This window comes from Leopardus geoffroyi, chromosome C1 (genome assembly GCF_018350155.1).
Source record: "Leopardus geoffroyi isolate Oge1 chromosome C1, O.geoffroyi_Oge1_pat1.0, whole genome shotgun sequence".
NCBI classification, from domain to species: Eukaryota; Metazoa; Chordata; class Mammalia; order Carnivora; family Felidae; genus Leopardus; species Leopardus geoffroyi.
The window spans coordinates 102,318,941-102,343,635 of record NC_059328.1 but is presented as its reverse complement, the minus strand read 5'-3'; the positions used below and the strand labels follow the sequence as shown (position 1 = coordinate 102,343,635).

Here is a 24,695-nt window from a genome sequence, read left to right as displayed (position 1 = left end):
GCGCGTGGCGGGGTGGGGGGGGGGGAACAGAGCCCCCCCCGCCCCCGAGCCCAAGCTGAGCTAGCTCCGGGATCTGTGGCGAGGGGCGGGGAGGAGGCGGCCGAGACGCGAGGGAGGAGGCAGCGCTGCGAGAGCTGGTGGGACCGTCCCGCCGACCACCGAAGGGGGCATCCGAGACCCTCGGAAAAACGAAGCCCGGGGAGGAGCTTGGAAGGCAAGGAGAAGGTGAAGGGCTTTGTGTGCAGCTGCGGACAGGGACCGAGTGTGCTTCCCTCCCCTTGTCTGTCTGCGCCCCCAGCCCCACTCGAGGCCGGAGGGGTGGGGGTGGGGCACTCCAAGGAGGGGCAGCGGGTCATCTTGGGTCCTTGCGAAACGCGTTCCTCCTCTTCCCTCTCCCATCAGCCGACTCCCATCAGCGGCTTGGGCTGCCATCAGACTGGGCAGATGGCACAATAAGGATGAGTGGGTGGGGAGATGGGCAGCAGCTCGCCGCCCCGGAGGGTCGCCGTTTAGCTCGGGTGGGCTTCCCAACCCCCGATGTCCATGTGTGCCCGTGGGCGGGTAACGGGGCGAAGCTGACGCGCTCACCCGAGGATAATGGTGTGAGTGGAGGCATGGGGTGAGGCGCGTGTTGGGAGGACAGGGCGAGTAGGAGGTGGAGGGGGCGCTGGGTGTACCTAACGGCCAGTGCACATTACGGCCAGGCTTCCAGAATCGGGTTACCACTTCCTCTGGGACTTTCCACGATTTTCCTTTTTCCTAACTGTCCCCCTCCCCCCCAGTAATGAATCACCCACCCCTTACTACAAGAGCGCCGGGCTGGATTCAATTTGGTCGTGTGTGCCTCCCTGCCTTTATAGCGGGCCTATGCGTCCTTTACCTGTGGGGTGACGCGGGTACGCTGCATCTCCTCTGGCGTTATCCTCGTCCCCGGGGAACTGCGGGTGTGGTGAAGGCGGTTGAATGGTGGCTAGCAAGTTAATAGTCTTCGGGGAGCAAGTTAATAGTCATCCATCCATAGTGATGGATGAGGTGGGCAACTTTGAATGCGGCCCAAGTGCTACTGCTGTATCAGAGCTCACTTTCCTGAGGGACCTCGGTTTCTCCTTTTCCCCCTTCCCGTCTTTTTTTTTTTTTTTTTTTTTTTTTTTTTGTAAATTCTGTATCCAAATGGTTCCCTCCTCTCTTAACAAACCAACATATGGATATTAGTTAACGTGGAATGTATTTTAAGAGCCAAATGAACCTGTAAAAATGCCACTTGGTGGTGAGACAGGAGCAGCCAAGGCTCCTGGTGAGAAAGATGTGTCGAGGCACAGAGGGCAGCACTGTTTATAGAGGGTTTGTAGGGGGAACAGACTCTCCACGCTGGTGTCTAGGAGACGTGAACCGTCTGAAGGGAAGAATGGAGCTGGGAAAAACCCAGTTGTCCAGGCTGAGGGCATGGGGATGGCGGATAAAGCGGAAAGGTATGTTTCCGATAAAGCGGAAAGGTATGTTCGTTTGGAAGACGATTTCGAGTTGGAACATTTTGGCAGTGTGTGTGTGTATGTGTGCATGTGCACGTGTATGTGTGTGTTGGCGGTAGAGGCTGTTGTTGGCGGAGAATTTGATGTCAGAAGTTCAGCCGGGCCCCCAGCAGAATAAGGTGGCGCCAGAGTGAACCAAAGTCATAAATGGGAAGCCAGGCCACCCTTTACCTTACGCACAAGGTTGATGGCCTTCAAAAACCACTGGCATCGAGGAGGGGAATGGAGACAAATCAGACTGAGGCAAAGCGGCTGATGCAGCTGCAGTGGGGCGGGAAGGCTGACCTCACTGGAGGCTGTGTGACTAAGGCTGATAAAGTTGCACCACATTTCCTCTCCCTCCCCCCAGAAAGCTTTGGATTTCCTCAAAATCTACATGTTTGCCTAATTTCTAGCATCCATTTAAGGGAAGGAGGAAGGGTAAAAGTTGAGTATAAAGATGATAAATTAAGACAAAGATACTCCCAGGTCACGTGGAGTGGGGAAAAAACCCTCACAAAACTGCAGTGCCATTTAAGAGGTCTGGAGCCTGAAGCTATGCCAGTGTTATGTGGGCTTTTTTTTTTTTTTTTTTTCCCAAACATAGGCTTCACACCCAGTGTGGAGCCCAGTGCCGGGCTTGAACTCACAACCCTGAGATCAAGACCTGAGCTAAGAGTCCGAGGCTTAACTGACTGAGCCACCCTGGTGCCTTTGTGGGCTTTTCTTTGTATCTAAGATGCTCCTTCTTTTCCTTCTTTTTTGCCTTTTTTTTTTTTTAAACCCCCCTTATCAGGTTTCTTAGCACCACATACTATGTAGTGGTAATGTGATCAATAAAGGTATGTCCTTAGTTTGGCATTCAAAACCCTTCACAGTGCTGTGCCCACTCACCTTGATCCTCCACTGGATCCAGAGCACCCCAAATTACCTACCCATTCTTGCAGCAAACAGTGCCCGTTCCCAGATGCCACAGATATCCTTCCACCAGTGTGTCTCCACCGGATTGAACTTCATGCTTGTTAGGCATCCCGGCACTGCCTCTGATTATTTTCTGTAAATCCTAGCCCAACTGATGGAGCACCCTTCTGGAAGTCTTCCCAGACTTCCCAGTCAGAATTCATCTCATCCCCGTGGTACTTTGTATCTTTTGGATGACTCACACCTCTGGTCTGTCTTGTGATAGCTGGATGTTCATATTTCTCCCCATCAAACTGTAACCCCCTTGAGGGCAGTGGTCACTCTACCCTGTGCTTTACCTAGCAGTGCAAAACAGGTGTTTATTTGAAAAGCATGAGTAAATGAGGAGTGAGTGAAAGAATGCATATGTCTTTGTTTTAAACATCTATGTATTTGAGAGAAAGAGAGAGGGAGAAAGTGGGGGAGGGGGAGAAACAGAAAGAGGGAGACAGAGCATCTGAAGCAGGCTCTGCAGAGTCCAGTTTGGGACTTGAACTCAGAACCAGGAGATCATGACCTGAGCTGAAATCAAGAGCCAGTCGCTTAACCGGCTGAGCCACCTAGGGGTCCCAAGAATGCATATGTCTTAATTTATCTCTTTTCTACAAAAAAGGGGATGAAGCCTTTCTCATAGACCTGTGAGGATTCATTGCAATTGTGAACCTAAAGCATCTGGTGCATAATAGTCTGGAACTTTTCCTTTTGCTCCTGGATTAAGAGGCCCTAGAAGGATCTATCACCAAGTCTAGTACAAAGACATTCATTAGAAGTTTGTTGAGTAGGTTCTTTGCCAGCCTACATTTTCAGACTCTTATAGACAGGGTGCAGAATGGATTAATCCCAGGTGAATAATCAGTGACTTTTTGGCTGGCTCCTGGACGGAAGGAGGTAACTGTTCCCTCTCAATTTTGTGAGGGTGAGATGTGCTTTCTAGAAAGCAGCACCGCAGAGGCTCTCCTGCTGTTTGGAGTGAAGCCACTGACGTCTGTCATGTTGCTTTGATTTTTTTTTTTTCTAACTTTTTAATGTTTATTTATTTTTGAGAGAGAGAGAGAGAGACAGAGTGTGAGTGGGGGAGGAGCAGAGGAAGAGGGAGACACAGAAACTGAAGCAGGCTCCAGGCTCTGAGCTGTCAGCACAGAACCTGACACAGGGTTTGAAGCCACAAACCGCGAGATCATGACCTGAACCGAAGTCGGACGCTTAACCCACTGAGCCACCCAGGCGCCCCATGTTGCTTTGGTTTTTACAGCCCAAGCTGTCTGCCAGGATTAAAACGTAGTATATACAAGTTACCTTGTAGCAGATCAGACTCTCAGATTTTCCTCCAAGACACTGCAATTTTGTCGCCCCTCACTTAGCTCTAACTGGACAGCTTTTCATGCTTGCTTTTCCCTTGATCACAGCAACAGTTACAGTTATTGAACACCTGTGTAGCAACTATCGCACTAGATAATTTCCATGCATTGCCTCCGTCTGATGACTTACCTATTATGATTTCCATTCAAAAACGGAGGAAATGGGAGCTCAGAGGGAAGTTAAAGTAACTTGCTTCAAGTGCCAGATTCCGATCTGGAGGTAGACTGGAATTTGGCTCTCTGACTCCCAACCCTGGTCTGAAAGGGTGAATCTTTCCTCACTCTGGGAGAAAACTGCCAGATCTCTCTTCCTTCTTCCTTCACTTCCCAAATTTCCTGCCAGCAACACTGGGTTTTAAGTTCATGCTAGTGGATCTCATTCTGAGAGGTACTGGTTTTTCATAAATTCATTATTCTTATGCCCTTAAACTCCCAGGGCCATCAGCTGGAAAGCTCAGGTTCAGAATGCCTAATAAGACCCTGTAGCACGGAACGGTGCCTCGAATCCTTTTCCCCTCTCTCCCAGCCTGTCTGAATTCTTTCTATTCCTCCCTCCGGACCAAGTCTTACCCCTTCCAAGCAGCCTTTCTTGACACTCCAGGTTACACTCAGCCTCTCCTCTAATTTTCTGCATTGTCTGAAATACCTGAAGGTCAGCGTCTTCCTAATGAAAGCAAACCTGAATAAGCCCCACAGTGGAGGGAATATTTGCGTATTCCCTGCGCATGGCAGGAACCATGTGTCCAGAACACAACCCAGCGTGGGGTGGCCCTTCAGGAACGGAGCTGAGTCGACCATAAATTGGTAATGACTGAAAATGCAAAAATGCAGGCATGAAACATTATTTGCATTTGACAGTTTGGAAGAGAGGTCACTGGGATCATGTTCTTGGTTAATTTTCATCCCTTTCACATGACTGCCGCAAGAAATAAACACCTTCTGGAAATATGCCAGAGCCAACCCCTGCATTGCTGAGTTTCATGAGCTTGACTGACATCACTGATAAATGATTATGGTGTTTTATGGATAATGGGGTAGCATGGGCGGGGCCATTGCTTCAGTACCTCCCCCCTTGATGTCATGCCCACCTTCTCCTGTAATCTTATAGGAAGGGCCTTTTTATTGCACATCTGAGAAAATCAGAAGTTTCCCTGCTCCTACAGATATGTTTGGGCCGGGGAAGGTAAGGCTGGGGTGAGGAAGAAAGAGCGTTTGTTTGTTTTTACCTCTGAGAGCAGCATCACTTGTGTGGGGTATGGATTTGGACTTTATGGCGTCCTGTGTTGATGGGGATGGTAAAAAAGATCAGCGGCCTCTCCTCTTCGGGTGGAAAAGGCTTTTACTCACCACAAGATCGCATTCATCCCCGAGACCCACTGTGCGTCCTTTTTCCCTGACCTCAAGGCTGTGCAGCACTTTGGAAGCCTGGGTATAAACACAGCGTGCTGTGGGGTGTTTTTAAGCACATGAATCATTTTAAGGCAACTAGTATAGTTCTTGGGATGCCTGCCTTCGTTCAGCAGTCACTCACTGTGCATCCGTAGGCCAGCAAGCTTTCCAGCGAGGTGTGTGGCTGGGCCACATGTGAGTCTTCAAGTTTCCCTTCCTGCAAAGGGTAAAGTATGCATCCTGTACGTGCTGTAATTTGCTAAACTACGTGTAGTTAGGGGGAAAGATCCTACCTGTTTCAGAGAGGCATTTTAGGTATATATTGTCTCCTGAGAACTTTATTAGAATCTTACCATGAGTTAGAAAACAGGAGCCATTCTTTCTGGTTTTTATTAATCAGAAATGTGTCACTTTTATCTCAGTGCTGTGCACATTCATGTGGTTAGCATATCTTTGGTGCTTGAAACACTAAGGCAAAGCACTATTGGAATAACCCATTTCCAGTTGTTGACCACCCCCCACCCCCCCCACCCCGCCCTCCTGCCTGCCCCCACCCCGCCCAACACCTAGGAACCTTTGTGTATTTCAAAGAATCACTCTTTTTTCTAGTCTTTTTTATTTTTTTTAATTTATTTTGAGAGAGAGAGAGCAAGCAGAGAAAGAGGGAGCCAGAGAATCCCAAGCAGGCTCCACACTGTCAGTGCAGAGCCTGATGCGGGGCTCAAACTCACATACCATGAGATCATGACCTCAGCTCAAGTCAAGAGTTGGGCATTTAACTGACTGAGCTACCCAGGTGCCCCTTTTTTCTCTTTTTAAAACAATCTCTCAAGCAGGTATTGACAGTAATTTCTGGTAGTAGTAGGTGGTTTTGAAAGCAGTGATTATTTCATTAGAACGTAACCTCCACAAAGCAGAACCCAGTACAATGGGTAGCACATGGTAAGTGTTCAGTGACGATTTGTTGAGTGAGTGAATGTGTTATCTTTTAAAGTATTTCATTTTGATTCTTTCCTAATATGATGGCATTGCCAATTTCCTACCGTGTGATGTGGCAAAGCGTCCATGCTTAAATGTCATATAAGCAGAGGAAATATAGATTGTTTTTTACAAAGGTGGCCTTTATTTTTTAGAGCGGTTTTATGTTCACAGCAAGGTTGGGCACAAGGTAGAGAGTTCCAGAGTGGCCTCCTGCCCCTACATATGCACAGCCTCCCCATTATCAGCATCGCATACCAGAGCAGTATGTTTGTTAAAAATCCATGAACCTGTATTGACACATCATTATCACCCAAAGTCCACAGTACACGTTAGCATTTGCTCTTGGTGTTGTACATTCCAGGAGTTTTGGCAAATGTATAATGACATGTATCCACCGTTTTAACATCATGCTGAATAGTTTCACTGCCCTAGAACGTCCTCTGTGTCTGCCTGTTCATCCCTTTCTCCCCTCTTAACTCCCGGCAAACACTGGTCTTTTCACCGTCTCCATAGTTCGCTTTTTCAAGAATGTCATAGAGTATGTAGCCTTTTCAGATTGACTTCTTTCACTTCGTAATAGGCACTTAGTTCCCCCTATGGCTTTTCATGACTTTATAGCTCATTTCTTATTACCTCTGAATAATATTCTGTTTTCTGGACTTGCCACAGTTTATCCATCTGTTGAAGGATACCTTGGTTGTTTCCAAGTTTTGGTGATTATGATTAAAGCTGCTGTAAACCTCCATATGCAGGGTTTTATGTGTGGATGTTAAGTTTTCAACTCATTTGCATAAATACCAAGGAGTGAGAATGTTGGACTGTGTGGTATGAAAGGCTCAGTTTTATAAAAAGCTGCCCATCTCTCTTCCCAAGTGGCTGTACCATTTTGCGTTCTTATCAGCGCTGAGAGAGTTCTTGTTCCTCTGCATCATCACCAGCATTTGATGTTGTCAGTGTTCTGAATTTTTTGCCATTCTAATAAATGTGTAGTAGTGTGTTGTTGTTTTAAACTGTAGATCCCTGGTGACGTATCATGTTGAACACCTTTTCATAGGCTTATTTGCCATCTATAGATCTTTGGTGAGGTGTCTGTTTAGAACTGTTGCCCATTTTTATTTTATTTACTTTAAATTTTTTAAAAGAGTTTTTAAAAAGTTTTTATTTATTTATTTTGAGAGAGAAAGCTCAAATGGGGGAGGAACAGAGAGAGAGAGAGAGAATCCCAAGCAGGCTCTGTATTGTCAGCGCCGACCCCAATGCGAGGCTCGAACTCAGGAATCGCAAGATCATGACTTGAGCTGAAGTTGGACACTTAATCGACTGAGCCACCCAGGTGCCCCTGTTGCCCATTTTTAAATCAAGTAGTTCATTTTCTTGTTGTTAAGTTTTAAGGGTTCTTTGTGTGTTTTGGATAACAGGCCTATATGTGATGTGTCTTTTGCAAATATTTGCTCCCAGTCTGTGGCTTGCCTTCTCATTCTCTTGATATATTTTTATATACATGAACTTTTCTTGTTTTTCTTCTTTTGGTGAGTGTACGTGTGCCATATCTATTTTAATGCAAACCCAGCTTACCCCAGAAGTGAGAAATCTCATGTAAAATAAACCTGCAGAAATGTTCCCTCACTTCTTTTTTTTTTTTTTTTTTTTAAATAAGGTGAATGTCAATTGAATTTTACTAGACTGTGACCTCAGCCTGGACTAGCTCAGAAGCAGTTGCTGTAAGAACTCCCTTTATTTCTTCCCTGCTCCCAACTAGGTACTTGTATGTATTGATCGAACTGGTAGTTTGGTAAATATTTCTGGTCACCTACTTCCTGTAGAGCATGGACCTTTTTACACACTTCTTGAAGAGCCTCTGTTTGTCCATAGCTTAATTCTGGACTCTTGAGGAAAAGGGGTTTCTAGGCTGATGATTGTATGTAGGTGAGAGATAACAAGACTGCAGTAGAAAATGAAAAAACACAAACCCCCTGCAAATGGCCACAGAAGCAGCTTTGGTCTGACCAGACACTTACAATGTTAAATAGACGTTTTCTCCCGTATTTGATTGTGTTTCCTGATGTGCTTCCCCGCTGACCCCCTCCCCAACCAAGCAACTTCTAACGGATGGTTGTTAGTCTTTTTCATTCATCATTTAACTTCTGTTCATTCTGGTCCTGCTTTTCCTCCAGGGGTGAGCAGAGAAGCAGCTGTCCCGTCACATTGGCAAGAGTCTAGTAGCATTTCCCACCACGAACACAGACACAGCTGTATGCCACCTCTGTCCTTTGCAGAGCTGAACTGAGTGTTAAAAGCTTAGAGTGGAGGGGAGGACTCCAAAAGGACAATCGGATGCAAACAAGGGTGCTGGCATTTGGCCAAGGGATGAGGGTTCTTTTTCTAGAACATTCTGTCTGACTTCTGAAGCTAATCGCCACTTTCTATCATGTCTACTTATTTAGCAGGATAATTAAGCAGGCTTGGCTCTTGGTGCTGACAGGTTATTGGATCCTGTTCGGAGAGCTAGGTAGTTTCCATGGCTCTGCCTTACCTGATGTGATCTTGGCCACATCACTAGATTTCCTGGTCTTGTTAGTTCTTCCTTTTGGGACTGAGGGAAAGAAATAAGGACACCTAATTTTATGCATTTTAAGAAATAATTTGAGGGCTCATTATTGGGGGGGGGGGCATGGATAACCGAAGTGAGTAAATCAACGTGTTCCCTGTAGGAGCTGGCAGTTGGGAGCTGGTAGGGAGGGAGAGAAAACGAATACAATACCAATTATTGTAATTTTAAAACCGACAGTATTTTAAAAACTAATAGGAGACAGAATAAGATAAGGAAAAGTACCTTAAAGAGTCATACAAAATGAAATAATAGTAATTCTCTCTGAGCATTTAACAATAATCCTATAGGGTACATATACTTGTTGTACCCATTTTGTAGATGATGAAGCCAAGGCTCCAAGAGATAGAGCAACTTGTTTAAGGTTCTAGAGCTAGAGGCTGGATTCATACAGGTGGCGTGGCTTCAGCATCTGAGCTTTTATTACTTCCTACCAGGAAATGCATCGTGCTGTTTCTTGAGGAATAGCATGGCAAGAGAGGAAAAACACAGGGTGCCTTCTGGGAGGCTTAAAGCATCAGGGTTTTGCCTGGGGTTAGCCAATTAGAGGTCAGGGAGTGGTAAGAGAATCTTAGGCTACATTGTTGAAGACCTGGAGTTTATGCTTCTCTGAAGACTATGGCAGAGTCTATCAGGGTTCTGAGCTCCAAATGGAGTGGTAACTATGTTTTAAGATCAATCCAGCAGGTGGGATGTAGGTGCGTGTAACTGGTAAGAGTGTCTATTGCAGTGATCTCCGGCACAGAAAAAAAAGAGGAAAGAAATAAAAGGAAGGGCTCCGAAACTGATTTGATTGAAAGGGGTGAGGAAGGGTCAGACTCCAGGGTTTTGAGCCTGATGAGTAAGAACAGAGAGGCATGGACAGAAATGGGTACTGTGAGGAACTGATTTGTAACAAAGATTTGGGAGAAGAGCTACTGTTTTTTGGTGGAAATTCATTTAGTCTTCACAACAGCCTTTCAAGGTCACTTGTTTTTCTCATTGCAAAGACAAGGAAACTCTGTCTCAAGGAGGTAAGTAACTGTCCTGGGGGATACACTATGTAAGAGGCAAACCGCCGTTTGAAACCAGGTCTGTTGCCTCCTGTCCTGTGTCCCGTGTGATGTTCAGGGCAGTGGTATTAATGCTCCTCGGTGTGATGCTTGGTGCATCATTAGAAACGTGGACCTGGAGTGCACATCAGGGGTTGGGGTAAGAGGTTCAAATACTGAGGTCTCTGGGCAGAGTTTATCTAAAATTAGGGAAAGGGGCTAGATGATTGAGAGGTGAGAGAGAAGAAAGTGTAGACAAGAACCTTGAAGGCTGACTTGTTTGAGGAGTTCAGAAGAGGAGACAAGGTGGGGCACCTGGGTGGCTCAGTCGGTTAAGCACCCGACTCTTGACCTCAGCTCAGGTCCTGCTTGATCTTATGGTTGGTGAGATAGAGTCCAGGGTTGGGCTCTGCACTGATAGCCAGAGCCTGCTTGCGATCCTTCTCTCCCTTTCTCTGCCCCTCCCCTGCTCTCTCTCTCTCAAAATAAATAAACTTAAAAAAATTAAAAAAATAAAGAGAAGCCAAGGTGGTAAGTGCTCAGGAGGACTGGGACAGTGGATTATGAAACTCAGGAAGGAGAGAACTTCCATGGGACGTGTCTCAGCAGGATTTCTGCACTCATTTACTGAATCCCTGTTACATATACAAGCACTTTGCGGTGTTGATGGTGTTAACCTTAAACATAAAGGTCAGTTACTTTACCAGTAAAATGGGTTTATTTGGGAAAAACAGAACTGTAACTTGAGACATGCAAGCTTTGGCAAAAGCATAGGTGTGTCCAGCAAGCAAAGGAGAGGAACATTATTTTATGGAGAAGAAGGAGGAAGTGGAAAGAGGTTGTTTTTAATACAAGTCCAGTGGAGACAAGCCCAAGTCTGGGCTGCTGAACTCCCCATTGGCTGAGTTGCAGGGTAGTTGATTTCTTGCAGGAGATGTAATGTACATCTTTTCCTATTGGGGTCTGTGATTGGAGGTTCTTGCTTTAATTGACTTGAGTAGTAAAGGCCGTTTCTCTTAGCCTCTCCTCCTACCATCCAGACTCCACTTTAGTGAGGTTTCCTTTTATTAATTTGCACAATGGCAAGATCATAGGAGAAGAGACCACTGGATTTGGAAGCTCAGAAATTATAGCTGGTACTGATGTGAGCCCGACTCTCTAAATGTTAGCCATTAGTATTATCTGCTGGGATGGCTCACACCTGGGAAGCCTGTGGTTCCCTGGGGAACTGATGTGTGTGGTGATGAAGCACTTTATCAGGTCCCACTGGCACGGACCCCTCCTTTTCCCAGGAGGCACTGCAGAAGGGAATGTAATATAGTTTGATCGTTGGTTTGGGGCATTTAAAAAACAGTAATGTGAAGAAAAAGTGCCCCTTCTTAGAGTTTCATAATTTGGTAGAAAAATATCTTTTAAAATTCTTGTTAGAATGGAGTGAGGGGCACCTGGGTGGCTCAGTCAGTTGAGCGTCCGACTTCGGCTCAGGTCATGATCTCGCGGTCCGTGAGTTCGAGCCCCGAGTCGGGCTCTGTGCTGACAGCTCAGAGCTTGGAGCCTGCTTTGGATTCTGCATCTCCCTCTCTCTGCCCGTCTTCTGCTCTCTCTCTCTCTCATATGATGACTTTTCTTTCAGATGCTGTACCAAGGACTTGGAATTATTAACTGTTTACCATAACACTCCATTAACCCAAAGCTAACTCAAATGACTGCTTTCTTTCCTAGCCAACAAGATGTCTGTTTTCTCTAAGAAAAACAGTTAAATCAGAGACCCTTTTTAAGCATCGCACGAAGATAAGTTTGAAGAACACTGTCTGAGGGAAAAATAATTAAAATCAAAATAGAAAAGAAGCAATTAGCAGGAGTCTGGAAGAGAACAGGAAAAATAGGAGGAAGGTAGCATCCGTGATGTGCTGTGTCGGTAAAGCCAGAGCAGTCACCCCGCAAATATGACTGAGCCGGCTGGGGAGTGCACTGCAGGGCACATGGAGCTTGAAAGGAATCCCATAACCTGGAGGGCGGTCCCATTTCTACCACCAGCTCCCCACCTTTGCGAATTCAAACAAGCCACTTATTTTCCCTGGTCCTCATTTTCCTCATCAGTAAAAGGAGGGATCCTTTAAAGACATTTTTCAGCCAGAAAAATCGTGCTACTGGCTCGTCATCTGTGGATATTGTCTCTTCGGCAAAATTTAGCTTGTGGTTGGTCTGTTTCTGCATCGCCTCCCACACAGAGCATGCCAAGCTATTACAGCAGGAGCAAGAAGATGTAAGAGGAAGGAGGGTGAATCTGAGAAACCGTATTGGTGGTGATGGGTCAGGTCGGATGAGCGTGCCTGGAACACTTTTTTACTCGCCATGAAGTGTGAGCCAGGATTCCTTATACTGCGGAGTTTTGTGTTCCTCCTAGAATCCTTTTTTTTCACCTGGGTATTTCCAAGTTATTATTTGCAGGCAGGATGACTCTGTGAGCACTTTGAAGATCTGTTAGGAATGAGTTGGCGACTTTGGCCAGATTTTTAGTTCTTTTTCCTTGGAGAAAAGGAGCATTAGCTAACAAAGCATTTTGCGTCCTGGGTAGGTAATGGCTTGATTAATGTGCTTTGACTCACTGCCCATGTAAGCAGCTGATGGGAGCTATAAACCCAGGGTCAAACTTGTATAAATTAGCTACGTCCCAGAGAGGCAGTGTGTTGGAGTCTTGAAGAGCGACTTAAGTCCCTCTTAGTGCACCTGCCGTGTAACACAAGTGATTAGGAAGTGGGAAGCAGGTGAGCTAAGTGAGATCCAGGGAGGCCCAGATCATCAGCGTGAGTGTTTCAGCCAAGCACTGTCGGCTGCGTGGGGTAGAATAGAAGGGGGATTAGAACAAAAGTTGCGATGTCAGTGATCGAAGCTCGTGTCTGCCCTTAACTCATGGGTAATTCACTTAACCTTTCTGAGTCCCTAGGCTTATGCTTCTGTAAAGTGGTGCTGGACGAGACCAGCAGATTCCCCTCTTGCCGGGTGCCTCGTTCTGCTCTGTCATCAGCTGACGTTTGTGTCTGTGCTGCCGCCTGATTTGGGATCTACTGTCAGCACCTTCTCTTCTCCACCAGCCCACCAAAACATCCCGTGGCGCGTGGGGGTGCAGTGGGCTCTTACACCTCTTCCCCCAGACCACTGTGGACTTCTGAAACACTGTGATAGGCAATGTATCATGGGTCCTCCGTAGTAGTGGTTTATAACAGGGTTTGGTTTTGTTTGCCATAACTTCTTTCAGAGTCCAAGGGAAAGCCATGGGCCTTCTCAGCAGAAGAAAGTTTCTAGAGACACATTCACATAAGACTGCAGGGAGGTCATGGACTCCGAAGGCTCTCAGGCTAAGAACCCACGCCCAAGAAAGATACCATTATTCTGCTTCCAAGCTTGTATAGGATGCTGTTCTCTCCAGGAAATGCTAGGGGCCGAAGGTAAAGGGGACATTAGGAAACCCTGAGCCTCACGACTGGCTTGGGGACTGTGGTATTGAAGCAGTGAATGAGCTTGGATGCTACAGTCTCCTTGTTGAGACAAATGCACCACTTCCTGGATGACAGCTGTGTCCTGTGACCAGTTCTGTGTCCCCTTCGCTAAAACGGACAATGTCTATGAGCTTTTGGTTTCCAGCCTGAAGTGGGAACGTAATACCGTCTAGCTGCTCTCTTTGTGATACGGTGTGAGTAAATTTGCATGGCATTTCTCCGAGAAGGACACTCTCTAAATGTAACAGTTCTCAGCTTGGGCTAGTAAAGTAATTCTGTCCCTGCCAGAGTTCATCTCCTGGAGATCACATTTTCATACGTCACGAGTGTATTAGCTTCCTTTTCACCGGCATGCACCCTGACCTTTTTCATCCCCTCAGAAGATCGTTCTGGGGACGACCAGTTACCAATGTACTCAGTCTGTTGGATGCTCGTGTCATTTTGTCATTTTGGCTTTTCCGGGGATAAAGCATTCCTCTGGCCGAGTTGTCAGGACCGTGTCCCCTGTCAGGTTTGTCTCCCCTTGGTCTTGGGTGTAAAGTGGCTGGACTAACAATAAGCACCAGCTATGGCAAGATTGTTTTTTGAGTTCCTTGGAAATATAATAGGTGATGAAAGTGGAAACAGTTTTCTGATGCTATTTTGTATAGAACAGCTATTCTATCATAAGAAGAAGAAAAAAAAAAAAGCTCAAAACATCAAAGTTAAGTTCCTTTCGTCTCTCCCCTACTGCCTCTCTCCCCAGTTCTCAGGGGCTCTATTCAATATTGAGCATCGTAATCAGTCCTGATTTGGCATACTTCGTAAAAGCAGGCTAATCCGTTTGTGGAAGTCACTGATTTTTTTATTACAGTCAGTTCAGCGTTTGAATGAATATAATCAGCCTTAAGTTTCAGAAACAAAACGTATGTTTTCCATTTTACAACTTTTTATTAGTAGCTTTCCTGGCAGACACAAAGTAAGCAGAGCAGTGTGATAAAACCACATATACCGCTCTGCTTCGGCAGTCAGCTGTGATCACTGAAAGGGCGTCTTATTTTTTCTGCATCTCTGCCCACTCCCCTGTATCCTGGACATTTCATTTCAAGTGAAGCAAATTCCAGACATACCATTTCACCTGTAAATACTCCATTATGAATATATTAAAGCTGTAAGAGCTCTTTGTAAATTTATTCCCAATACCAACACCTTAAAAAAAAAAAAAAAAACACGAGTAAGTTTCTTACTATCAAATATCTAATCAGCATTCATGAGTTCCCAGTTGTGTTATAATTTGTTTCTGTACCTTAGTTGACTTGGGATTCAAGTAAGGTCTGAACACTGGTGTTGGTTGAGACATCTCAAGTCTTTTGACTTGGAGGTTTCCTTGTGTATCATTCTTGCTATTTTTGTCATTGTTGGTAAAGAAACTGGATCATATGTCTCCCATAGTTCCTATGATCTGGGCTTTGCTGATAATGTTATTCTTATTTTTTTAATGTTTATTTGTTTTTGAGAGAAAGAGAACAGAGCACAAGTGGGGGAGGGGCAGAGAGAGAGGGAGACACAGAATCCCAAGCAGGCTCCAGGCTTCGAGCTGTCAGCACAGAGTCTGATGCGGGGCTGGAACTCATGAACCGCGAGATCATGACCTAAGCCAAAGTCGGATGCCCAACCGACTGAGCCACCCAGGCGCCCCTGATAATGTTATTTTTAAGGAAATAGGAGTCATGCAAGTATGTGATTTTTTTTTAATTTTTTTTAACGTTTATTTATTTTTGAGACAGAGAGAGACAGAGCATGAATGGGGGAGGGTCAGAGAGAGAGGGAGACACAGGATCTGAAACAGGCTCCAGGCTCTGAGCAGTCAGCACAGAGCCCGACGTGGGGCTCGAACTCACGGACCGCGAGATCGTGACCTGAGCCGACGTCGGACGCTTAACCGACTGAGCTACTCAGGCGCCCCAGTATGTGATTTTTAAAAACATGTTTTTCAGCCTATGTAACATCTCACTCTGTGCTGAAGACCGTGCAGCTCTAGAGTTTGCAGTTTAATTAGGCAGGAAAATTGAAGCATCAGGAGATGTCTCTACATTTTTCTTCTTGCTTTCTCTGTTGGAAGACGCCTTGGCAAATTGTATGCAGTGGTGTCACTTGCCCACTGCTGAAACGAATGGGGCTGGAACACGCCAGCCTGTCTTCATCGGCAACGCCAAACAGTTATTTTGGGCAGAGAATGGAGAGAGCAGTTTTTCCTGTTGAATCTGTAAGTGGGAAACCGGGGTGATTGAATGTATACATCAAACCCCTTGGTCCCAGTGCTCCTCTCTCGCTGTCTGCATTCTCTTGAGGACTGTTCATTCCAGTGGAAATAGGATCACAGAATCATCTGCGGGGTGGGGGGTAAAGACTTCCTGGAGTCACCTGGCCCCATCTGGTAACCTTAACCAGGATTCCAGCATCAGCTCTCCAGAACAAAGCTGTTTGTTAACAATTTCCGCAGCCCACATTCGCCCACCGTGCCTTCTAAGTCTGCTTTCTCCCTCATCCTTCAGCGAAACAGATTATTAAATTGCGTCTCTCTCTGCAGTGGGAGTGTGTGCCTGTAAACATATGTGTGTGTCTGTGTAGCTTGTCGGTTAAGATTAATTTTGATTCTTCCCTGCTGTCCTGTATGGTGCCTACACCTGGAGACCCTGTTCAACTATCTGTATATAGGAATGATTTTTTATAAAAAAGAACATGTTTTTAATGGGTGAATTTTGACTTACAATGGGATTATCGTGGACTTTTTTTTTAAAGCTGTCGTGTGTTACGATTAATTTTATGCATCAACTTGGCTGAACCAATAGGTACACAGATACTTGATCTAACATTCTGAGTGTTTCTGTGACAGAATTTTGGGATGAGATTAACATTTAAATTGGTAGATTTCAAGTGCCTGGGTGGCTCAGTTAGTTAGGCATCTGATTTCGGCTCAGGTCATGATCTCACAGTTTGTGAGTTCAAGCCCCATGTCGGGCTCTGTGCTGACAGCTCAGAGCCTGGAACCTGCTGCAGCTTCTGTGCCTCATTCTCTCTATGCCCCTCCCCTGCTCACTGTCTCTCCCTCTCTCTCAAAAATAAAATAAACATTAAAAGAACAAACAAACAAACCTGAAGGCTTATACCTTTAAATGGGTAGATTTTGAGTAAAGCAGATTGTCCTCCATAATATGGATGGGCCTCATCCAATCAGCTGAAGGCCTGAACAGATTTCCCTGAGTAAGGAGGACTTCTCCAGCAGACGTGCCTTTGGACTGGAACTGTAGCATCATCTTTTCTGGATCTCCAGTGTGCTGACCCACCCTGTAGATTTTGGGCTTACTAGTCTCCAAAATGGGTCAAACCCTTATAGTAACTCTCTTTCTATATACACATGCTGTTGGTTTTGTTTCTCTGGAGAATGCTGACAAATGGTGTGGTGGGGGTGGCGGAGTGGGGGGAGGACAAGTAAGTATATGCGCTGGGTTTATCTGGCTGGCTGTATTTGAAGTGGTGTTTTCTATTAAAGAGATGGGAAGGTCATTGGAGAGGCCATCAGAAAAAATTGAGATTCTCCTGGCCATAACCTTTCTAGCAGACTTTCAATTTTTGACCTCGCATGTTTCCCTTTCTGAGCCTCACTTTCCTGTCTGTAAAGGAGTTTGAGCTAAGGGGTTTCCAGCTCTAGGATTCCATGAAATACAGGTGTGGAACATTTGAGCCAGCTGTTGACGAGGTATCTGAAGACAGTTCTGAGGACTTACCAAGTGCAAGATAAGAAAAGAGGCTGAGGCTGTGTACCAGGTAGTGGTCGTGGTACAATGCCAAGCAGAGTGGAGGAAAAATATCAACAGAGGGGATACTCTGTGCATCAGGTAGGACTTTCGAATCGGTTAAACATAAACCATGGACGAGTAAATGCCTGCCTGAGAATCTACCTTTTGCGACTTCTCCTCTGATGGCGGATGGTCTAATTTTGAGGGCGCTTAGAATCTGTCTCTGAATTGCAGTCATCCTTATTTTTTGCAGCAGGAGTAGGGTGTTGGTGAAGCCTTGACAGCTGTGACAAGCTGAGGCCCCTCTGGCCAAACTGAGGGGCCCCAGCACAACCAACAGACAGGAAATGCCTGACCCCAAGGACATTCATGCTATTCTTGACTAAAGAGATTGGAAGGCGTCTCAGACTAGCTCTGACCACTGGGGTTGTGAATTGATTTCTCTGTGGCCTTGGTTTAAGCCTTTCTCTTTTTTTCAACCCAGGCTTCCCCCTCCAGGTTAAAAAAAAAAAAAAAAAAAAAAAAGCAGTAACCACAAGGAGGAAACCGTATTATTTTAGCTTCTCCTGTCTGGACAGTACTTGGTACTTAGCTGCAGTCATCTTCTGGCTTTCTGTGGGAAATGAATGTTCACTCATGTGGCAGCCTGCCACTCAGGAGGGTTGGCGTTTTGGGTTGGCAGTCTGGGTGTGTGACTGGGGAAGTCAGCTGCACCCTTTGGATATGGACACCTTGTCCCGGATCACCGGAGGCATCTGTGCAAATGTGGTGGGGTGGATTTCTTTGCCCTTGCCTTCTTGCTGACCGCAGGCTCTCCCGCAAGGTGGCAGGATCCTGCTGGCCATATCCCCTGAGAGGCTGGTGCTAGTTGACTGTTTACTCAGTTGGTGCTGAGGACTGACAAATGATTAACCCCCTGAAATCCCTGGTTAGACCCCAGTTATGGTCATGAGTTCAGCCTTTTGGACCGCAGACTTCAGATTGTTTTTCCAGCATTCTCCCCCCATCGGGGTGTCTTGGCCCTGCCTCTGCTATGGAAACCCTCCCCAGGGAGCGAGTGGTGTGCAGGGGGCGTGGGAAGTGAAGGCTGGAGGCCTCGGACCGCCGCGGGGGAGGCCGGGAGGCCGGCCAGCCCGCAGGGAGGTAAGGAAGGCACCCTCTAGAGGACTGGGGGACAGGAAAGGCGCTGCAGCCTGGAGGAGGCGGAGTGGGAGCCGCTCCTGGCCCTCCGCCCAGCCGCTTCCTTCCCCTGACATGACAGCCCCGCTGCCCTGGCTCCTGGCCACCTGGCAATGGCCATGGCACATGACTCCCCCGCCCGCTGGACCTGGGAGGGGGAGGTCTGTGCGCAGGCCAGCCCCCTCCGCCTGCCCAGGGCCCCTGGGGGGCCGCGCGCACTCCCCCAGGTTCCTGGGGCTCAGGGCTCAGCACCTGCCAGCACTCCCCCCCCCCCCCCGGTTGGGGTCCCCCCAAGGCAGGGGGCCAGTCCGAGTCCTTACTCCACCTAGGAGCTGCGTCACCTGGAGCTCATCTGCTGAGCCTCGGCATTCTTGACGCATAGAACAGGGTGGGTGACCCTCCATGTCTGCCTCACGGGATCATGGGATTATTGGAGTCAAATGAGCTGCATCGCCCAGCAGGAGACGTCTCACCGCAGGTGCCTGGGAGCACCTTGCTCCACTCCACCCCACCTGCCCTGGCCAGCGGTGGCATGACCCTGTGCCATCCGTGCCAGATGCCCTGGAGAAAGACAGCCAGTGCTTGATCTTTCAGGAAGGTGAGGGAGAGGGGTGCGCTTGTCTGCCTCCCCCCCCCCCCCCCCCCCCCCCCCGCTCCCAGGAAGTTCCCTCAACTCTGTGAACTGGTGGGCCTCTTGCTTTTGGAGAGGGCTAGGTTTGCATAGAGCCGCAGAGGGGCTCTGGGAAAATGTGCCAGTAAACTCCGTGTAAATTCTAATTTCTGTCTGTGCTACTGGCCTTACTTCCTCTTCCCCCAGCTCATTCCCTCCTTTCCCTCCTTTCCTTCCTTCCCAACATCCTTTATCCCATTTACTTCTACTCTGTAGCATTCTCCTCAAATTGATGTGATCAGTCTTTGAAATGGGGTCGAGTTTGTGTGGAAGGCACGTGAGCATTTTCGTAGTGACTTTATAGGATAACGAACATTACCCTTTTTTGAGTGGGGAGGTCTGGGTAGGAGTAGAGGACATGAAAATACTGCTAGTTCTAAAAGCTAGGATTTGAGCAGCCTTGGCCAACTTGACTGATCCCACCCTGAAGTGATCTGCACCCAAGAGAAAGGTGTGGGGGGAGGGGGTGGGCATTTGGGGAGTTAACCACTTGCTGTGCTAGGTGAGGAAACAGGCTGCAGTTGAAAATGTCTAACGAAGCTGACAGGGGTGCCTCGTTGGATTAACTCTCCCGTGTACCGTATGGCAAGCTAGAAGAGGACTCAGGTACATTCAGACCCAGCCTGGCTCCAGAGGGGGGCAGATACTTAAAGTCACACAGCACAGTGGCTGTGCTGGCCAAAAACCTGGGCTCTTCCCCATTGCTGCTAGTGCAATGATTAGAAATAGATGCAGAATTAATCTTGTCTGCCTGACTGCTGCTCCCACCATTACCTGTTTGGTTCCCCCCACCCCACCCTACCCTTGTAAACTTCTAACTCTTCTGCCTGGGAGAAGGCTGTCCCTTACACACAGTGGAAGTCAGGGTTTACTGAGCCATGCACCTCATTCAGCTTGCTTATACATTCTGAATACAGGATCCCTTCTTAACATCCCCAAACCAATATGGAACTGAATCTTCTTCCCTCACCCCTGCTCCCCCAAGCAGCTAGCCCCTCCCTGGTGGTCATGTCCATAGGGTGGGCTGTTCATTAATAGAGCCTTTAGTTGCCAGGCCAAAGGAAGCTCTGCTTGTAAGACTATACCATTTATTACGTCTCTATGCCTACGGCTTTTACAAACCTTATAGGATATAAGGAACAAATCTAACAGGCCAGGCGGTACCATGCTTGTTCTTACGGGTGCAGAATCTGAGGATGAGCAAGGTTAAGTAACTTGCACTAGCAGAGTAGTGGACAGAGAGGAGAGGATTTGAACCTCGGGCAGTCTAGCCGCACATCTGTCACGGGGCCCTGCTACCCATTCGGTATCTACCCCTTGGCCTTACCCAAGAAAACACGTTGCTAGCTTTTATTTTGAGAATGAATGGGAAAGGAGTTGGAACAAAAAGTGCTTACAGCACTATTGACGGACACTTCAGTTATACCGCAGTGTTTAGATAACGGGTCTAAAGATGAAGTCCTCTCTAGATGGAGACAGACACAACTTCTGTCCTTGTCTTTTTGTGGTTTTTAAAATAATTGTAGTCTTTCCTTTAATGTATTTTGTCACATTAGAGACAAAGTTGGCTTTTTTGCTGATAAAAAAAATGTATCTTTATTGTAGAAAATACAGATGTTCACAAAAAGGAAGAGTGACCCCAAGTGACACACTAGGCTTCTGGCTAAGAAGATGGGCCCTGGAATTCTCTACTGAGGGGCTCAAATCTCTGTGGTGCCCCTGATGACTTATATGACCTTGAGCTAGTCACAGTTTCTGTGCCTGTATCTTTGTCTCCGGAGTTGAAGATCATACCCTTCATCATTGGGTTAAGATTAAATGATGCACAACCCTTACAAGTGGCCAAGAGATGGCTGATTAGCAGCTCAATAAATAATGTTCTGGTTTTCCCCTCTGAACCTGTATATGTGTGTGTAGATACACATATACTAGTATGCATATACTAATAAAAAATGAGTTTTTTTTTAAAGAGCCGCTAGTTTTCACCTAACAATATATCATGACTGCTTTTCCTTACTTCTAAATAGCCTTCTCTGTTATTTGATGGCTGCCTGGGACCCCATGATGTGAGGCCATGAATGGAACTGAATCCATGCAGATTTCCAGGTCTGCTCTAACATTCATGCACTTGCAAATAAATCTGAGTAGATGTTGCACCATGAGTGGTGTCGCTCTAGGTGCCAGGAGCTTCCCACCCTTTTTAGAGCATACCTAATCTTCCATGTCCTGGCGCAAATGAGGATCTGGGCATGTTCCCTTCGGGAGCTCAGAACTTTCTTCATTCTGAGTGTGGCAGCTGTGAACTTCTATATTCCAGCCCCATCTGGGGAACTCACCCTCTGCCTCTTTTCCTTTTTCCCGCTTAAATCTATACAAACTATGTTTCTTTGCTTAGTATCTCTGGTATGAATTATCTCTTGGTTCCTGAGAAATCACAAATCAGAAAGTACTCTCATTCTGTGTTTGCTCTGAAGTACTCAGAAGGTCTTGTGTCCTTTTTAAAAGGGTTTAGAGGTGAAATGCTAAGCTTCAGCTCAGCAGGGAGCCCGATGTGGGGCTAGATCCCATAACCCTGGGGGCTGAAATCAAGAGTCAGATGCTCAACTGAGCCACCCAGGCGTCCCAGAACCTGCATTTTGAACTGTATATATTCTAAAGGGGCTCAGCAACATTCCTGGACACTGCTGACTGAACATCCTCAGACACAGCCATTTTCTTATGATGTTTAAGGGACAGGCATGAGTTTTCACTCTAATCTAGGGAGTATATCCTCACCTTTGAGAAAGGATAGAATTTGCTACTTAGGGCAGCAAATCTGCCAAAATTATGGTGGTGCCCCTGTGTCTGAGGTATGCTGGAAACGGCATCAGGACTTCAAGAGAAATAATCCGTGTATTTCATATTAAAAATAGAAATGACAGGTATATTCTCGTGAGGATCAATTTGTAAAAAACTCAAGAATTATCAATTCCTCTCTACAGTGTTTTCCAAAGCACTTTTGTTAATGTTTCCTTTGGACATCCTCCCTGGGAGAAAGGCTAAGTAGCATTGTCCTCCTTGCACTGATGAGGACACTAAGACACTAAGACAGGTGAACTGACTTGCCTTGGGCCTTGGAGTAAGGCTGGCAAGAGCCTACAGAACCAGGGTTGCCTTGGGGAAGTCCTCTCAATAGAGGCAGGAAAAGCTCCCAGCCAAGGAAAGAGCATCTTGCTAGTTCAGATGCTGCTGAGGCATGGAAAGAGCTGGACACTTCAGAGTCTCAGTTCAAGATCTTTGCTGCCTTGAGCTGAGCTGTAGGAGTGATGGATGGCAGGAGCCCATTAGTTTTGGCTCAACTGCTCAGTCTTGGCAAGGGGCCTTTAACGTTTATTTATTTTTTGGGGGACAGAGAGAGACAGAGCATGAACGGGGGAGGGGCAGAGAGAGAGGGAGACACAGAATCGGAAATAGGCTCCAGGCTCTGAGCCATCAGCCCAGAGCCTGACGCGGGGCTCGAACTCACGGACCGCGAGATCGTGACCTGGCTGAAGTCGATTAACCGACTGCGCCACCCAGGCGCCCCAAGGGGCCTTTAAACCTGATGTCTAACAAAAGGTTTAGGAATCCGATGTCATTTTCTTCCTGCAGTTCACATGTTGGCCTGTTCTGTAGAGGGGTTACAAACTATGTGAGGGTCATGTTCCTGTTAAGGGCTTTCTACAATTAAAGTATATTATATAAGGCAAAAGATGTACTGAGGCTATAGAGATGGCTTCTAATATAGAGGGTCCCTGCATCTGCCTCCACCCCTAGCTGACCTGCTATAGCTTGAATTATCTTGACTCACTGCTCGTAGGAGAGCAGTAGGTCCTCATTGGATTAATGAGGTTTTCCTGCTTAGAAGTTAGTCTAAGGCTAACAGGGCCTTCTTTTTGAGCTTTATGTTTTCTCAGCTGAAAACTGGGTGCAGCCACCATGAAGGTTAAAAAGCCATGTTGATAGAATAATCCACTTCAGATATGGAAGCAGATTAACCTGTATCCAGCGGGAGTCAGCATGTTAGCCTCAGAATGCCACTGTTCCTACACCACCCAGACCAGCCTCCTTTGCACTCAGTTCTGTGCGTCTTAAAATGAGAGGTGGAGCAGAGATTTGCCATCTGGGGCATGGAACTCTACACGTTTTCTTAGACTGTGCCACTGATTTTCATGGAAATCCAAGCCAGATATGGTGAGGGCAGGAGGCCAGACTGACGTGACCTTTATCTGTGTTTTGTCTAGAACAGGGGTCCCTGGTCCCGTCCCTTGTCCTGTTCTTCCCGGATGGAACAAGAAGATAAACAGGGTGTGTGTGAAGCCCAGGACTCAGAAGACGAGGGGATGGGCTCTGATTTTGAGAACTCTGAAGACAGGCAACGGGACCCAGAAGAAACGGGAATGGGCTCTAATCCACAGGATGCACTCAAGAGACAAGACCACCCCGAGCCAAAGATGGGCTCCAACCCACAGGACGCAGCTCTAGGAAGGGACCCAGAGGAGAGGGAACTGGTGTCTGACATCTGCCCAGGTGAGGACGAAGCTGGCATTTCCTTGGAAGTTGTCCCACTCACCATCATTTCTAGCTCCTCTAGAGTTAGAACCAGGGGTGGCATTCGTTGCGGGAGAGTCCTTTAGTGGACACCATTAAACAGATTCGGTGCCACTGAAAGCCTGAGGAACAGCCTTTTCTTGAGTCCAGCCTGAGGTGGGATGTAACTGGTTAACACGGGTGAAGAGGGTAACTCACTGGCGTGGCACTTTACAGTATGCAGAACACTGCTATAAATGAACACCTGGAACCACACGAGAGGGAACACAGCTAGGATCAGAACCTACCTCATCAGGGTGTTGGGAGAGTTCAGATGAGTTGTGCATAAAAACTTAGCACAGCACTGAGCAAACAAAGCATCCAGGTGTTTACAGTTACAGTCATCATCTTTGTTTGCAGATAAGTAAACTCAGTGGTAAGTGACTACCCAGGTGCATGTGGGTAATGCCCAGAGGGCTCAAGGCCTCTGCTAAGTCCCTTGCTACTCCTGACCTGGAAAGAGTAAGTGCTGGCCCTCCATCCACCTCCTTGGTTCCACCTTTGGGCATTCGTTGCTTCATACTGCCCTGTGCGTGCCTGGGGGACAGAAGTGAACTCAAATACCTTATGGCCAAGACTGTGGAGTTACATTCCTTCCCCTGTGACACATCCTGGACTTCCTGCTGCCCTCCCCTGCAGTGTGCACAAGCACGTGGTCTTTTCATATCCTAGTAAGCTTCCGGAGTGCCCTCTGCTTAGAGATGGCCACCAGAGACGGACAGGTGTGCGTTTTGAGTCAGTCTCTAAGCTCTAGGCCCTGCGCTCACTCTCCCTGCCCGGCCTACATAGTAAAGCCCTTAAGTTGGGGTTGGTTGTTGTTCCACCCCAACAAATTATAAAAATCAGCCCGTTACCTGGTTAGGACAGGTGGTCTTTTCTTGTGGTTGGCTGGACTGGTCTTGTCTTTGGAGGCCAGGACCTGGAAACGCATTGGGAGCTGCTAGAGTGAGCCAATCTGTCCCTAGATCCCACAGAGCCCCACCTGCTCAGACTTGACCATTTCAAGCCGACTGTCAGGCCTTCAGATGTGTACCGTGGGTGGGGCCTGGGCCCAGAGACAGCTGCTGGAAGAACTGGCCCCCCAAGGGAACAGGTGAGTGAGCCTTTCCCAGGTTTCAGAGCCC

The 24,695-nt window shown here is 47.1% G+C and overlaps 1 protein-coding gene across 3 annotated transcripts in view; it reads left to right on the top strand.

Annotated features, from left to right (window-relative positions):
- ZNF697 (zinc finger protein 697) overlaps nucleotides 1-24,695 on the top strand; it is a 30,150-nt gene that overhangs the window by 506 nt on the left and 4,949 nt on the right. Inside the window, exons 1-2 of one of the 3 annotated variants that reach the window (XM_045478837.1) lie at nucleotides 69-225; nucleotides 23,231-23,511. In XM_045478837.1, the coding sequence (XP_045334793.1) occupies nucleotides 23,268-23,511 (244 nt within the window). In that variant the 5' untranslated portion in view covers nucleotides 69-225; nucleotides 23,231-23,267. Of the gene's footprint in view, nucleotides 1-68; nucleotides 226-23,230; nucleotides 23,512-24,536; nucleotides 24,665-24,695 lie in introns of those variants that run through there. The other 2 variants (XM_045478838.1, XM_045478836.1) reach the window with 2 other exon arrangements.